The 18,182-nt window shown below is 25.1% G+C and overlaps 1 protein-coding gene across 1 annotated transcript in view; it reads right to left on the reverse strand.

Moving 5' to 3' along the window:
* Nucleotides 1-11,241, reverse strand: part of LOC111622125 (eukaryotic elongation factor 2 kinase-like) — a gene marked incomplete at its 3' end in the record, with an annotated part of 33,236 nt that extends 21,995 nt beyond the window's left edge. Inside the window, exons 1-6 of the mRNA XM_023364449.1 lie at nucleotides 11,076-11,241; nucleotides 4,375-4,550; nucleotides 4,230-4,267; nucleotides 1,544-1,747; nucleotides 662-833; nucleotides 93-242 (exon numbers count right to left, since the gene is read on the reverse strand). Of these exons, the coding sequence (XP_023220217.1) occupies nucleotides 93-242; nucleotides 662-833; nucleotides 1,544-1,747; nucleotides 4,230-4,267; nucleotides 4,375-4,550; nucleotides 11,076-11,241 (906 nt within the window). The remainder of the gene's footprint in view (nucleotides 1-92; nucleotides 243-661; nucleotides 834-1,543; nucleotides 1,748-4,229; nucleotides 4,268-4,374; nucleotides 4,551-11,075) is intronic.
* Nucleotides 11,242-18,182: the final 6,941 nt, after the last annotated feature.

Here is an 18,182-nt window from a genome sequence, read left to right on the forward strand (position 1 = left end):
ATATAAAGTTATTGTAGATATAATAAATTCTAAAGGTCATATTTTAGAATTTCCATTTTCACATAATTAAAATCTTTTTATAATAAAATTACCTGTGGTGTGAGACGCAAATTTTCACAACTTATAAAACCTGAATTGGAATTATATTTTATGTAATGTCCTTCAATATAATGTTCAAGGTGAAATAAAGGCTTATCTGGTCTATTGATAAATTCAATCACTGACATCTGAAATATATCAACCTAAAGAAAAATTAAAATTTGTAATGTTAGGTACTTTGTATGTATGTAAGTTTAATAATTAATTCAATAAAAAAAGTTATTTTTAAATATGTATTATAAATATATAAATAAACTAGATGTATATCTAATTATCTAATTAGATTTATTGTCTTAATTGTATATAATATTTATTTATCTTATAAAATTATGAAAAATAATTTTAAATCATAATTTAAATTATCAAGAATTATATCATCATAATCAGAAAAATTACATAATCTGATACCTCTAAATTATCATAACTAAATTTTACATTGTGGTTTCTCATTATTCTACTATATTCATAATTCTTTCTTAAAATATTTTAAATAAAATTTTTATTAATGAGTGAATTTATATTTAACTAAACTATTTCTGAACAAAACAAAAGATAAATTTACTTTTTTAGGAGGATTATGTCTGTTGTATTCCTCTCCCCAAAGTTTTGCATCCATTTGAAGTTTTACATCTTCAAAATATACTTCTCTATCAACATCCTCCATATATCTTTTAGCAACATAATTACAGGCAGTTTTCCAACTGTGGGTATGTGCAAAACTTGAATGCTTTTTCCTGGTTTAATAAATTACATTTTTTTAAAAATGAAATCAAAGAAATATCTAAATCATTGCATGTTTATAGATTTATATTAGCAATTTTTATGACTTAATATACAGTCATATGCTACATAACTTCTGATTGTACCTACATCTGTGATCTTATAAGATAATAATAGAGAATAAGGTTATAATATTAGAGAACAAGAAATTTTGATTTCTATAAAAATCTTGTGGGACATTGGTCTAATATGGTGGGAAAATGCGGTTAATAAGGAAAAAGCTTATTAACAACTTGGCAAAACTGATCATATGTCTCTTGTGTACAAAGCAATTACACTGCCAAGCATAAAGTTTACCATATAACCAGCATTTCCACACCCTAAAATTTAAAGTTTTCTGAAAACCTTGCAAAAGGTATTCAGATTTTCCCAGATTTAAAATAATTAGTATATAACAAATAAAAAATTATGACACAAATAATTACATTATTACAGTGCAAGACTTTATGCAGTCTTGATGTAAAAACCAAGTAATCATCTTTCACAAATCCAGTGACAAAATGCAAACACACCCAACTCAAGCATTGACATTTGGAACATATTCACGATACACTAATCCACAGCAATTGAAAAACACAATATGCATAACTTTTGCATTTGAATAACTCATGAATGCCTGTTTTTGGATGATGGTTCATTCAATTTTCTCTATTTATAGAATTACCATTTAGTTTTGATTTCATATCTGTAGACCCAGCTCATCACATGATTAATGTATTTTAGAAAGTTATTGTCTTTCTCAGGACATTCGAGCAAATCCTGAGCAACTTCCAGGTATTGATGTTTCTGTTCTTGAGTTAAGATTTGAGGAACAAATTTTGTGACAACTTTCTTATATCTCAAAGTGTCAAGAATATCTTGACAAGAACTATAAGAAATATTAATATTTTCTGCAATTTCTCATATTGTTATTCTCAGATTCTACCTTACCAACGTGATAATCTCTTTTTTTGTCATCAGAAGTGAATGTCAATGGTCTTCCTGATCTTGGATCGCCTTCACTTAACAAGAACCACTTTTAAATCTGTTATAACTATTTAAACTCTTTGAATTTGTCAATGTATTCTCTTTAAAGGCTTCTTTTCATTTCATCCATTCATTCCAACAGCTTCTGAACCAATTTTTCTACAAATTAAAGTAAAATTTGGTGCCATTACCTGTTCCTTGAAATCAACCATTTCTGTAATTGCAGAATACTAATCACAACTCTTAATTGATAATGCTGTTGTAGACCAATGCCTAACAGATTAAAGTTTAAATTTGGCTCAGCATTAAGAGAAAGTTCATTTACTCTTTCTTTCAATTTTTTAAATCTGTTGCTCAGATACACATAAAATAAGTCCCTGTACTTTTTTTAAATCAGACTTTGTATTTCAAGAATTTTTTATGTAATTCATTTTAAAATATTCAGTTATACAATGATAAAAAATACAGTGAAAAACAAAACAAAAATAGATACCCAGAATAAACAAAATTTACAACAGTATTGTAGTATTGAAATTTATAAAAATAGCTTAATTGTGAACTGTGAACAGCAATGGATTATTGCCAAGATATAGACTTTCATTAGATCAATCACAAAGGATAACATTGTTATAGCATAATTTTAGCATAATAGAATGTATAAAGATTATTAATATAATTAAAAAGTTTGTAGCAGCAACTAAATAAACAAAATATTGTTGTAATAATAATTGTAGTACTTATATAGAACAAAACCAGAAAAATATTTTGTCTTTGGAAAAGGAATATACTTTTTACATAAGAACAATTCAAGTCAACTGCATATCTAAACCTTTCAACAGAACCAAACAATTAAACAGAGTTATTGAAATAACTTTAAGACAATGTAAGTCATAAGCTTTGATTTATGTTCTTTTCTATAATGCAACTATTTGTGATAGAAAGAAAAAACATTGATTCAAACCAAAGAATGAAAAATAAATTAAAATAATTTCAAGTAATTAAGAAAATTCTGTCTACTTTTTACAAACTAGTATTATAATAATTATAATGACCAAACATTATAACATTTGAGCAGGAGAAAATTTAATAAACAACTATTATGAATATGAGATGTTTATTTGCCAAACTGATTAACTCCACAAAATAAAAAGTAGAAAAATTGATAATATACATTATTTTTTAAAATTCCTTTTAAACTTTAAATTTAAGTAAACATTGCAGAATGTATTTTTATATATTCTGCATTAAAGCACAGCTTTAATATAATGATATAAAATTATTATAATATTGTTAAATATAAATATAATCATATAAATAAATATAATAAATGTAACAACATATAAATATGTCGTTACATTAAAAACCTATTTAATGATAAATTATATAATATAAATAACATATAAAATTGGTTATGCAAAAAATGTAAAAATAATAACAATTATTCCAAGGATAAATGAATGAAATTAATTGATTTGGCCTACAACTGGCTCATATGTTACATAAAATATCAATATATATGATTGGGTACTAATAAAACTAAGTTCTATTAGAGACATCTTCTCAATAACAGAAGTACAGATAATTCTGATGATAATTTAGTTAGTTAAAGGTTATTGACAATTCAACAAATTTTTCAGTGTAGACAGACATGTCACCAGAAAATTTGTTGACTGACACTTGTTGATTGATTTAATAATATCTAACCTATAATGTGTGTAAAAATTTATCTAGATCATAATAAACTATATGATATGTATAAGAAAATGAGTGTTGTAACTCTCCATCCCAAAACCATATAATATTCATCTTTTACTAAGATGCCTGACCAAGAAAATATCTATAGGGCAATATCTCCTATGTACAATTCATTAATTTTCAAATAATATTCAGAAACTAAAAATAAGTATATTGCAAGTAAAATTATGCATATAAAATAATCAAAGTAACATATTTCAATTATTATTTTGTATAAAAAGTAACAAGTTTAATATAAATCATATAAACTATGAAATACTTTGGTTACATGTTATATAAACTGAATTGGTATTAACAACTTTATTGTAATGATTAGAAAGTAATCTTACATGAGAAGAAACATGTGAAATCATGGTTCTCATAAAAGTGATTTTTAAAACAAGACTGATTACTCAAACTGGTTGCTTTTAAGTATTATTTTCTAAGTAATCAGCCTTGTGTTAAAAATCAGTTTGATGAAAACCATGATCCCATATGTTTCTTTTCACATAAGATTACTTTTAATCATTACAATAAAGTTAAAATATAACAATTTATCTTTCATCTGATTAAAATTATTATATTAAGTAATTTAATTATCATTATCATAGTTTTATAACAAATAATTTTTTGATAAAAGAAAAGCTTACAGTCGATAACAGGAACGCATAGCTCCATGGCTGAATGGCTAGAATAATAAATAAAAAATATATTTATATATAATTTATTTTATTTACAAAATAAAAAATGAATTAATTAATTATATGAATTAATTTATGGTATAGATATCAATACCTCTTTAGCAATTTTTACTAATATATCATCAGTTATCCAATCTTGTTTGAGAGCACTGAAACGATATCTTCTAACAACTTCAGTTTCCAATTTTTCTAAATGAAATTCTTCCCACGGATCTTCTAAATGAAGAACTTTTCTTGCTGCTTCCTTCCATTGCAATCTTACCAATGTAGCTAAATTTAATATAGTAAAAAAATTAAAACTGTCTTAGAGTTTTAAGAAATTATCTGTAGTATAAAGTTATTGGATTTCACTCTTTCAATCAGTTTTTATTTAAACTAACTTGAGTTTGTTTGAACACAAATCAAATAATGAAATTTTATATACTAAAATCAAAAAGTAAAGAAACTAAAAAAAAAAACTATATATATTCTAGAAGAGTAAATACAAAAACAGTTGTTAGCCTGAGAAGAAATTCACTGACAGAAAAATATAGCTACTAAAATACTTTATCTGAAACACAATATTCAAAGTAATGTAATCTATTCAGTGAAGCTATTTCCATTCAATTTCAGGTGTATACTGAAGAAGGCTTGATAACTCAAATATATTCAAGCTATGCATCATATTTTCTTACTCACTCACAGATAATTTGTTTTATAACTTGTTTATTACTTCTTTGTAGATCTAAATGTAATTTCTAAATTTTATATATATATATACAGTCTTAACATTTATAAAAACATATATTTTATTTTATTTGTAAGAAATCTAAAATACTAAAAGTAAATGTTCTCACTGTGTTATAAAAAAATGTGACTTCTACTGACAAGTACATCTTAATTCTTAAAGTTTATTAATTTTAAAATTGAAGTACCCTGTTTTTAAATGTTTAAAAATCATTTATTCCACTTGTGGTATTTATCATTCATAAAGTGATAAAGGTTTTAAGGGGGGGTTGAGTTTTGTTGGACGTCCGAAAAGGAGAGAAGTTATGGAAACTTGGGTAAACCGGGACAAGAGGGGGAGGGGGAGTAAAAATTTCAAGAAAATTACAGACATAATTTACGGAATTAAATTACTTATTAAATTTACTTACAATTTTTTAATTATTATTTTTTAGAGAGATATCAAATAAGATATTTGATATGTTAACATTATAAATTTAAAAACCAATCTAATTTTATAAAATATTCTAATAAAAGCAATTAGAAAAGAAAAAAATGAATACATTCACATTTATTTTTTTGACTTCATCAGGTAAAAGTTTCAGAATGTAAATTCAAATTAAATTCACACCTTATAACCACATGTAAAATTATTAATTAATTTTTTATTTAAGAATTTCATAACTAATCAAACTTCAACATTAAAAAAATTTTATTAATATTATTTAAAAGGAAGACTTAAGAACTGTAAAATACAGTTTATTTCATAGACTGGCAAGTTGACTTGATTTGGGAAAAGAATTTATCATTTCTGCAAACAACAATAATTGCTTTGGTTTAATTTAACTTGTGTAAAGATTTTCAGAAAATCTTAACAGAGGATAAAATTTTAAAAAAAAAGTTTAATTTTCTAAAACTAGTTGGGTTAATTAATTTTGTAGACATTTTTGCATTTTATATTTCTCTTTTGTTTATGAAGCTCTATAGGTTGTGCAGACATATTTGACAAAAACAATATCATTTTGTATCCAAATTGCCACTTTAAAAAGTCCACTGCCTTGGCAGTGAACTTTTTAAAGTGATTAATAAGTTCCTTTTAATTTTATTATAAAAGGTTTTCCTTTATTTAATCAACATTTTAAAGTATTTACATTTATTTTTTACACAAATATACACACATTTTTGTTTTTAAAAATATTTCTTGAAATTTTATCATAGTTTTATATTAATTTTATTTGTGTATTTTTTTTTAAAATCAACCTTTATAAAAGTTTACAATTACTTTTATGTTTATACAGCTTATGAACATAAAGCTGATTCACTCAGTGTTCACTAACATAATTTTAAGAAATTTTAAGATCTGTAATAAAGGACTGAGAAGGGGCATTTCCTGCATTTCCAAAATGCATTTCCTGGTATAATAAAGTTGGAATAGTCAATTACTGATATGTTCTTTGTGTGATTTGTTCTTTCCAGCAAAGTTTATGCTTAAGACTGAAGGAAATAATACCATCTACAACAAAAGTAGGATTTGAACCTGCAATACATCATTGACAGACTCTTCAATCAACAGTGAATTCCTATTTTAAAGAGTTATTAATATATTTTAAGTCAGAAATTTCTGTAAACAAGACAAATATTTTATTACTGAAAATCAATTGGATTTCTTTGCAGTGACCTGAAAAATGTAATATATTTACAGCTGATTGCTATTAAAAATGATGCCATATACTGTAAATAGTATAATATGCAGAATGGCTAAATGATAAAAATATAAAATTTCTTTTCTATTTTCAAACAATAATAAATTTAAAATAATGTGGATGTATCTCTATAAGTATTTGCAAATGTTTTATTATTTTTTAATTCAAAAATAATGCAATTGTTTTGAGTTTTTCTGTTATGAATTATATAGGATTTTTGTTATCCAAAAAGTTTTACTTCTGTTTTAACCTAAATAATAAAGAACCTTTTACAAAAATAAATTTCTCAACAAACAGTAGCAGAATTTATTAAGGAATTATTTGCTATCAGATAAATGTCATTTTTATCTAGGATAAAAGGATAATATTAATAATGAAACATTAAGGGGATGGGAATGCACTAATTAGGGTTTCTCTTTTCCCGGTTTTTTGTTTGTCCTGGAATTCCAGAAAAAAAGTGAACTGTTTCCCGGGATCCCAGGATATTCCAGAATATAACTAATTATTTTTAAAGATATAAAATAAATCTTAAAATCAAATGATATAATTATTTTTCATTTTAAAGTAACTTAATACAACCTGCAACCTTCAAAATAATAATATTAATAATGCTGTGTAAAATATGTATAAAAATTACTTTTGAGTTACATAGAAATTTTTCACAAATAGAAAAAGTTTATTAAAGTTTGTTGGAAATTGCTTATAACAAAAATGCCTTTGAATCAAGTTGAAAATTTAAAGAAAAAAACGAACATAGATCAAACTTCTAAGTTAGAAGGTAATTTTCGTTATTTAAATAAAGCATAATACAAAATATTATTGTAAATTTTTATAATAAGATTTTGAAAAGCAAAGATGGTCAATACTCCGATCATTCAATTTGATTCTTATTTTACTAAAGGAAAGTCCTGCTACTGAGAATGCTCTTTTCAATTCAATTGCTGTGGGTGAAATTGTCTTTAATACATTTAAGAAAAGACAGATGTTATGTGTTTTTTCACCCATGGCCTTGAAGATTTCTAGTTTGTTTTCAAGATGCATTACAGTATTTCTTTTTTCGTCTAGTATTCTTGATTTGTCTACCTTGGCTGCTTTAATAGTGGCATTGAGCTTTTAGCCCGATAATATGGCAGTTCGTTTGGCTTTAATAATCAGGTTTATAAAGAAAAACTTCATACTTGCATACTTCGTACTCGTTTGTGTCCTTGCCCAATTTGCACAACATGGCTGTAATATGTGTTGAATATTTAGATAAACATTAAATGTAATATAATATATGTTGACAATTTAAAACAAAGGAAATGTAATCGAGAGGTGCCGAGGTGGCGGGAGAGAAAGCGAGCGAGATAGCTCGAAGTAACCAGCTGGATGTAGAAGTGTTTAGTTGTATTATTAAAGAGTTATTCGTACCATAGTATCTGGTCAGTTGAGTCGTTTATAATACAATTGCATAATGCAGTTATTAAAGCTAATTAAGCATGGTTAAAAAGACAGCATAAGCACAATTATTCAAAATATTACAGGTTCTGAACAAGTATAGAATTTTCAGAGTCCTGTCACAAATAGGCTACATATTGATTGTTGACAATCTGTGACATGCCATAATAAACAAAAATTTAAAAAACTAATAAGCAGGCTTAAAATTAATAAATACAAATGTATTCACATTTGTATTTATTAATTTGCTGACAGTTTATGGGTTAATTATACTTTCTATTTGCAAAATTTCAACTTTAACACAAAATAAGAAAAAAAGTGAATTTTTAGGAAGTTTTCTTGTTAGGCAATAGCAACAAAATTTAGGCACACAAATTTTGGCATGTTTTATAGTTTCCTTATTATAATTAAAATATTAAATACTATAGAAAAAAATACTTATACTATAATTATTATCAGTATATACTATATTTATTATATACTATATTTATTATATACTAAATTATAATTAAAATATTAAATACTACATAATAGTAACGTGATATTTCTAATTTACTAAATTATGTCGCACAGGATTTTGTCTCAAGGTGGGACAAAACATATATGATTTAGATCAATTAAGCAACTGATTCACAAAAATCATGTCTCTCAAACAAATTTGTTTCTATTTATCCACTTCATTTTTATGAAGATGGTTAGATATGTATGGAAAACAAACAAAACTCTATCTTAAAATTCATGGACTCTTCCAAATAGTGCAGTTTCTGCAATATGGCTTTAAGAAGAATTAGAAAGGACTTATCAAAATTACTTCAATATAATGACTATTAAAATACATTTATTCCTATAAACTACCTTTATAAAATTGTTGTTTCAAAAAAGTAAAGAAAAAAAAATAAAGCAAATTACAGGAAATACAATTTTTCCTCCTGGCCCCTTTTACAGTGTCATTGTTTTGTATTGTAACATACAGTACTGTATATGTTACCAGCAAAGTATGAAATTTAGGCATTTCTAAGAGAAGGGCAATCTATAAAACAAAAGCTGTATTTTCCACTTTGCCTAGGCTTTTCATAAAATACCTGTGATTCTTTAGATATAAGAATATCTAAATATATTCTTAACATATATAAAAAAGTACAGTTCAAGTACATACTATATATAATAATAACAACATAGCATTTTATATTTAACATTTGTAAAAGTAGAACATGAAATAACTAATTGTGTATTAATTTTATTCATTGTTCTTCTGGTTAATTTATTACAGCATGTATTGTAATGACATTTTGAATCACAAAGAAAAGCATTTTAGGTTGTAGAGTGAACAAATTTTGTTAAGTGAATAAAAACTGCTTTCCAGTTTCTCATTCATTTTCACTATTTGCTGTCAATATGAGCTAATCTTTAGAATGACTCATTCCATTCTTTCGCATGACTGAAGTTTCATCAGAAAGAGACAACCGACTTACCACATACCAGTAGAGAATATGACAGGTTCATCAGAAAAAACAAGAAACAAGCAAAACTTGGTCAATTTTTAAAACTACATGACTTAATTTCACATTGTTTTACTTTTTCTTTCATATGCTGTTCAAATATACACTGTATATTTATGTCTACTGTATAGTATATATGGTAAAATTGATATTTCTTTGTTAAAAATTATATGTACAAATTCAGTTGTACAGTGTTAATTTATGCCATCTTATATTTTTGTGACAACTATATTAGCTCTAAAACCAATTCATAATTAGTTTCACTTGTACATTTTTCTCAATTTCCTTGAAAAACATATAAATAGGGTTCAATTGTAAAATAAAACAAATAATGATTTTTGAAATGAATAGCATCTATGAAGAATTAGTGGTATTCAGCTGTCTATTATTGGAAGAGTATGCTGTAAATTATATAATTCTTCATAGTTTTGCACTAGAAAAATTAAAACCATGTCTGCCATAGTAACAGAAATGGGCACAAATGACAGTGTTTGCTCTCTAAAAAAGAAAAAAATTTCTGTTAACTAATGGTGCACCATTAGTTAACAGAAATTCTCCATGCAACATGTCCTCTTTTTCTGTCTGACCACCTAGTGTGCACATGTCCATAACTTATAATGCAGCTGATTTTATTCTCTGCCCATCCATCTAAGTATATGCTTACCTTTATCATTCATTTTCTTTTATACTAATTATTCTTCTTAGCATTAACAGAATCTAAAATATTTTTCAATTCCTCTTCTTTTGCAATGTTCAACACTTCTTGTGTCAAAAATGAAATGTTCAAACCAATCTTTATTTTTCATCTGAACAACACTTAATATGTAGATTGTGATACCTACATAATAGACTCTGTTCTTTATTAACCGGATAAATCCTATACTTTAACTCCAATGAAGATTATTTTATCCTACATCCACATTATGATATTTTTTATATCTTGGTTTGACACTTCCTTGGGATTGATTATATCAGGGTTTTCCATGCACAATTTCACATTTTATAGAATTCTAAATCATTAATTATTGAAAGTAATGATTCAAAATTCTATATATATGAAAAATATTAATTTATTTCAATAACAGATTTACAGTAATAGTCTTATTGTTACTTTATCTTTATCTGAATCAAGATAAAATGATTAAAATCTTACAAAAATAATAATGGTTATTACAATTAACTTTAATCTTGGACATCTTATGACACTGAAAAAGTTGAAAATTAATATATAATTTTCAGACAATAAGCTTTGTTGAAAATCAATTTTCTGAATACATACTGACTAAATACTAACAAACTGATTAGAGGAAGATAAATTGCAAATTTTAATTTAAAATTAATCATAAAAATATTTATTAAATTATATTTTATAATAAGATTCTTAAAGGTTCTAATTATATAATAAGATTCTATAATAGATTATCTTAAAAGTCATATTAACATTTACTTACATCGACTTATATTCTTTCCATTTATTACACCTTTTTTTCGTTTAAGCCCCATAGCTGGTGATAATGGTGGCATTGTATTTTCTGCTTTCTGTATTTGGCTAATATTTTCACCAATATCAGAAAAACTTAAAGGTTGAAGTACAAGGTCAAAACCTTCTTCTTCCATAACTCAAATCACTTTTTGGTATTTAATAATAGCCTTTACTGAGTGCTAAACTGTAAGCCAAAGCAAACAGAGGTTTTGCATGTATCGTTAAACCCTATGAAAAAAAATTTATATACTGTATGTTATTATCTGTACATTATCGATATTAAATATATAAATTATTACTACTTTCTTAATTGTATAATAAAAATAAAATAAAATTCCAATTTAGAAACCAAGTACATTTTCTATATATATGTAATTTTAAAAAATTAATCATATATATTTAGTTAGTTCTTGTGTGTCCTATTTTCTTACCAGTCACAGCACTTGGAATTCTGCTGAAGGAAATGTTATCTATTCGGAAGCAAATGCTGATCCAGAATGTATAACAGTTCGAATTTTTTACAAAGAGTAACAACTTTAAGAGACCTTAGAATGAAGTTGACTCTGAAAACACTTATGTAATATTGTTTTCAAATGAAATCTGATTATTTTAATAATTTGTATATTATTCTTATTTTTAATTAACTTTTAGAAAATTTTCTAAATTCTCTAATATAGGAAAAAACATATTTTCAAAAACAATATTGTGCAATATGTAAAATGTTTTCTAAAATAAAAACTTTTTTTATAATTTATTATTTATCTTAATTTATTAATAATATTAATTTCTATGTATTATATGCAACCTCATTAGGTTATTTGTTTTAATTTTTAGTTCCTAGATTACAGGAATTGCTATAATAACTTCTTTTATAAGTCCATATAAATTTTAATCACTCAACATTTTTAGTATGAATATATGCTAAAAATTATCACTATTAATCATCAATTATCATGCTGAAACACTTCATTAACCTGTTTGTTCAACTGCACAAATTGACTGAATATATCCAAGTCAGTTTTGATAAAATATAATATAAATTAATAACACTAAATAAAAACAACTGATGAAACAACCAAATTTGTGATGAAGAAAATTATGGGTTTTAAAATTTTCTTCTTCACAAATTGAACCACATATTTATATAAACAACCCCTTGTAATAGGGAAGTAATTCCCATTAGACAATAAACTTTTTCTGATTCTGATATTTATATAAACAAATCACACACCTCTGTTAGTAAGAAGTAACATCTCATTTTAGAGGTCAAAAATTATAAATATAAATAAACTGGTTTTTTTTACTAATGGTTACAAATAACAAAAAAAATCAACAAACTGAAAATAATCATAAAACTATAAATAACTTATAAAAAAATTGTACATTTATAGATTTATCCTTTCCTTATCTAATAATATGATAGATTTTAAACATTAATCTTCCAACTATCAGAATTCATTTGGTATTGAAAAATAAATTAAAATTAAAAGTATGCAAATTATCTTATACTATACAAAACAGTATGTAAATTATAAAGATAATTTTTTTTATATTGAAGGCCGTTCAGTAGTAATAAGGATAAAATCTGTTCAAGTAAAATCTAAACAAGACCTCCCGAAGGAAGAAAATTAAGTGGAAATCTATTTTATATCCAGTTAGAAAAAATATTTCATTTATATTAAAATAGTATATATAGATAATATAAGAAATATAACAATTCTTACATTAAAATATATATATATTTTATTTTAATTGAACTTGAAAACTTTAAAATTGATAAAAACAGAAGTCTTGAACTCCTTACAGAAGTTTCAAAAAGTATGTTTAATGTTCTGTTCTATAATTGTAATGCAAGTGATAAATATTTGGAAATAAAAGCATCTATCACTGTGCCAATAATATAGAAGAGTTCTTCTAATATGAAATAAATTTAGGCAATTTTTAACCTTATCAGTTCATTTTTCAACAACGTTGTGAATTTTAGATGTTAATATTTAATAATTTGTGACCATATGCTGCATCTAATATTACAGAAATAATTTTTTTACAAAATTAGATTTACATCTGTGATCATTATTGTGAAAAACGAATAAGAATTAAAACTTTTGAATATTTCCTTTAAAATTTTTGAATTTATTTGAAAAATAAACACATTAATCAATAAATATTTCAATAAATATAAATTTATCATTCCATAATCCTGATTTAAAATAAAAAAATACTTTAATTTGTAACAATCTGCTTTGTATATCAAGATAACACTTAATAAAATTAAGGAAAGAAAATCTATCTGATTATAATATTCAGTTTTTTTTCAAAAACTTATACTTTCCTTATAATTAGGTTAATGATAATAAAAATATAGAATAATAAACTGTTTATATTTATTAATCTATGTATATTCATGTTTTTATTACTTAAAATTTTTAATCTTATGCAATTTATATTTCTTTTAAAGTTTTCAATTTTGTGCATTCTATTTTATATTATTACATTTTATAAATAAACCTGATAATCTCTTCCTACAAAGCCAAAAACATTTGTTCATAATAATAATAAAAATGCTAGATTTGATATTTGCTTTTCAGTTCTCAATTCTTAAATAATATACAGTAATTCAGTGTTGTTATACATAAAATTATATGCATAATATGTCTATTTGAATAATATAACTAATTAAAAGCACTATTTTTGATACTTATTTTAGCAACTCTGTTCACTTCAATTTTGAAATATCATATTTTAAATTTGTATTTTTCCAATAAAAATGCAATTTTGTAAAACTGAAGAAACAAAATTCTAACAAAATTAAGAAAAAACTCTAACTATTTCTACCTGAATAGCATAATTGACACATGGTTTGTTTCTAATTATTTAACAATAGTATCTAATATATCCTGTTACTATTTTAAAGTTTATTTTGTTGTTTACTGGCACAAAGGTTAGTTTTTTAAAGTTTTGGAGTAATTATTTTGGAAACCCATACATTTTTAAATATTCAATTTCTGCACTTTAAACTCATTTCACCATATTCAGATATATTTCACACAATATTATGAAAAAATTATTATTTTAAAAATATCTCAAAACATTAGTTTCTTCGTAATAAACTACAATATTTAAATATTAAAAGCAACATTATTAAAAAAAAATGTACTAAACATGTAACACGAAGCGATTATAAAAAAATAAGGAATTTAAAAATCCTGAAAAGAAAATTAATGAAAATGAAGAGATTCTTAATTAGATTTGAGGCAAAATCTTAATTTGACTGAAATAATGGTTAATATACGTTAATACAGTAAAAGTACATTCAAAATATAATATTATTTACCATTTTATAGTGAAATCGAGGAGTAATCGCACGAATAAACATTCCCACTAGCAGTCAACGAATTGAACAAAATGTTGCAATTGCCAACCGTATTAAATTTGTATTGTATCATTGGCCTATTTAAAACAATTCCTTAACCTTTCATAACCGACCTTCGCATAAACGACGGGTTAAGGTCGAAAAATAAGCGAATAAAACCCATTGTACACATTACCTATTCTAAACTACAGGTAATTTTTTTATAGTAAAAAAACGCCTACATAACGCAGATAGCATAATTTTTAAACCTTTCAAAATATGTTAGATAAATAACACTAAAATGAACCAGTTTTAATTATTGAACTGTTTATTTTCTATAAAGAATAACAGCATTTAATTCGATATTGGCATTACTCCAGTTCCAGTCACGCGACGGTACTTTAGTACATTTAACACAAGCTCATACGGCATGCCAAAGGCACGCTTCCAACTTCTGATAAAAATATCAAATTCCGAAGAAAATCAACTTCAAAACAAGACAAAACTATCTCGAAAAATTGTGGTTATATAAATTACATAGATCTATAAACATTTAATCTAAAAAAAACTAAACATTTCCCCATACAAAAGCCGATAAACGAATACTAGTCGGAAACAAATTCTCAAGAGGTAGGTCGCGATCGCCGTATCCCGGGGTAAACGTCCCGTTATTTTGGTACTCAAAAAAGAGATGGCTAAAAAAAAACGTGCTCTAAAAATAATAATAATAACTTGGATGGAAAAGTTGATTTATCAAGCTAAATATTTTAAAATAACTCATATATATTCAACAGTATTTTAATTAAATATGAATAAAAATTAATTAGAATAATGTTAAACTCGAATATATTTTAAGAAATTTGATACTCAAGCATAAATTACCAAACTAATTTACGTTAGAATCGCATTATTTCCTCCTGTTTATAAGATTTTGATAACTTTTAAATCGTTTTTAAAACTAAATTATCATTAAAATAAATTTTTCATGAAAAAAATAATTAATTAAATTGCATTTTTACGGTCGAATGACTTCAAAATTTGTAATGAAAATTGAGGTAAAAATCTAATTAGAATTTTCTAATCAATATTACATTTAAATCGTTATCTACAATGCTAAATGTATATATTATAATAGTAAATTTTATCAGCAAAATAAACCTAGAACCTAATGTTTTAAAACGTGATTCCATACTAAAATTTTATTCTATTATTATTTTTTTATATAGCTCACAACAGATCCTTTTTATGGAAGTTTGTACCAGGCATTCTTTACCTGTATAACTGTGCGCTTAAACAAATACAGAACGTATTCGAGTGCATTTTATTGTTAAAGCAAAAATTCCATCTAACGATAAACATGTTTTTATAAATTATGCATTTTAAATAAACTAGTTTTTATATGTATTTTATTTCCTGTATACATGTATATTGTTCGAGTCCATTGTAAACCGCTGAAGCTCGGTAAGATGATCAATAATACAGTACATTTACATACGATATATATAACTACAACATCAATATTTTATACATTTTAAAAATACATATTTTATATTTCTTGGTAGAAAATTTTTATATTAATTACACGATGATAATTATTAAGGCTAAGCGCTAAAAATCACAGTTAAAATTTTTATAACTGTTATGATTTTTAGTGCTTAAATGTTCCGATTACGCTTTAAAAAAACACAATTTATACAACTGATAATTTTATTTTTTCATACTATTACTTGTATACAACTTACTGAACAGCCACTTCTCCGAGAGAAGTCTTTGAATTGTATAGTCCTGTAAGGGGATCACCTGAAATATTAAAAAATAATACAGTTTTAATACGAAAATTTTGTATTTATTTCAAATATTTATTAATGTAAAAATATATATATATATATATTATTACATATTTACGGGAAGGAAAACTATGTAAATAGACTTATAGGTCAAAATCACAACATTGACAATTCCATAGAATTTTTTTGTGAAATAAACGGGTCATTAAAAACTAGTTATCTCCACTTTTACGATCATCTTACTTGTTTTCGTTTTGTTTTTCTTTACCTTTCTCATAACAAGATAATAATGAATGGAACGAGTTCCGAAAATAATTATAATATTCCTAAAATTAAAAGATTATTGTGGAGAAAATCGGCATTTAAATAGTGCATTTTTATGAGTTATTTAATTATCGTTCAGTGTATTATTAGCAATGTTTCGCATTATTACTAGTGTTTAATCTATCGTTTTGCATTATTACTAGCGTTTAATCTATTGTTTCGCATTGTTATTCGTGTTTAATCTATTGCTTCGCATTATTACTGTTTAATCTATTGTTTTTGCATTGTTATTCGTGTTTAATCTATTGTTTCGCATTATTACTAGTGTTTAATGCATTTTAGTAAATAAAGTAACGGATTTATAACGTTACTAAATAAAAAAAAACACACACATTAGACATATATTTACGATAGTCGATCTTTAAACATTTAAAATAAATCAATTACAGAAACGTGATCGTAAATAATGAAATCGATAATTTTTTTTTATTTGTAAATACGGCACGAACAATGTGTACGAGGTCGGCCATATTGTCAACGTGAATGCAAGTGTTTGTCAACAAATGATCAAATGCATGGTCCTACCTTGTCCGAGTGAAGAGAATGATTGAAGTTTAGAATGATTTTAAGAATCTGAGACATCGGTGTCACGATAATTATTCCCTTTCTATCCCTAACACCAGCCTCGAATGCAAGGCTGATCCGATCGTCACTTTAATAAACGAAACCAAGAAACGTCCAGGAAGTTTAACCTTCCCGATTCTCTTTTTTTTCTAAAAATGCGACTGCGATTAACGAAAATACGTTGGACGACGAACAATTTCGCTCCGAAACGAAACCCCACACGATCAGACGTCAATGACAGACGACTCGTGATGACTGCGGACGCTCTGAACCGCTATTCTCCACCAATAGTCTTTCGCCCGGCCGATCACGTGATCGTCTTCCTTCCTTCGTTTTCTTTTTCTAGAACGACCTTGACATTGTTTATTATTATTATGAAAAGATTTATTTATTTTTATCCGTCTATTTTCAAAATAAACTATTCGTATGTTTAAATAAAACAATCAAATTCGATAGGAATTTTTTTATGTTACGTAACGGTAACGTCGCGCGTGCCAACTATTGTAATAATGTTCGATTGGATTTTAATTTCAAAATTTTATCGATTTGTAAACCGTCGTTTAATTGGTGTAAAAAAGAAAAAAAAACCACGTGTGTCAAAGTGAAGTTTTATTGGCTGGCAGGTGTATTTTAAATTATTCTTTCGCGCACAATTTTAAAGATGGATTCTTTCGCGGAGAAAAATAGTTTATAAAAACAATTACATATTATTTTTAATTTACTTTATAATGTGTAATTTAATTATAAAGTAATGCGTATTATTTTATATGTAATATCAATATTTACTCTGATTTCTTTTCAGTTTAGATTACGAAGTATTACACAAAAAATGGCCTTAAGAAGACTTTAAATGTATACGAACAATATATAAAATTAAGAATGGAATATTCAATAAATTTCACATTCGTTTATTCTTAAATTATTAAAAATTTATAATGAAAATATTCTTCAAACGTTTACAATGCCGAGCTGCAAGTTTTAATCGTATTTTTAAATCATTTAATTTAAAATATATGCTCTCTATCTCAAATTAATAGTGGCTTGCCCC

This window comes from Centruroides sculpturatus, unplaced genomic scaffold (genome assembly GCF_000671375.1).
Source record: "Centruroides sculpturatus isolate CEXI.00-Female unplaced genomic scaffold, Cexi_2.0 scaffold140, whole genome shotgun sequence".
Lineage (NCBI taxonomy): Eukaryota > Metazoa > Arthropoda > Arachnida > Scorpiones > Buthidae > Centruroides > Centruroides sculpturatus.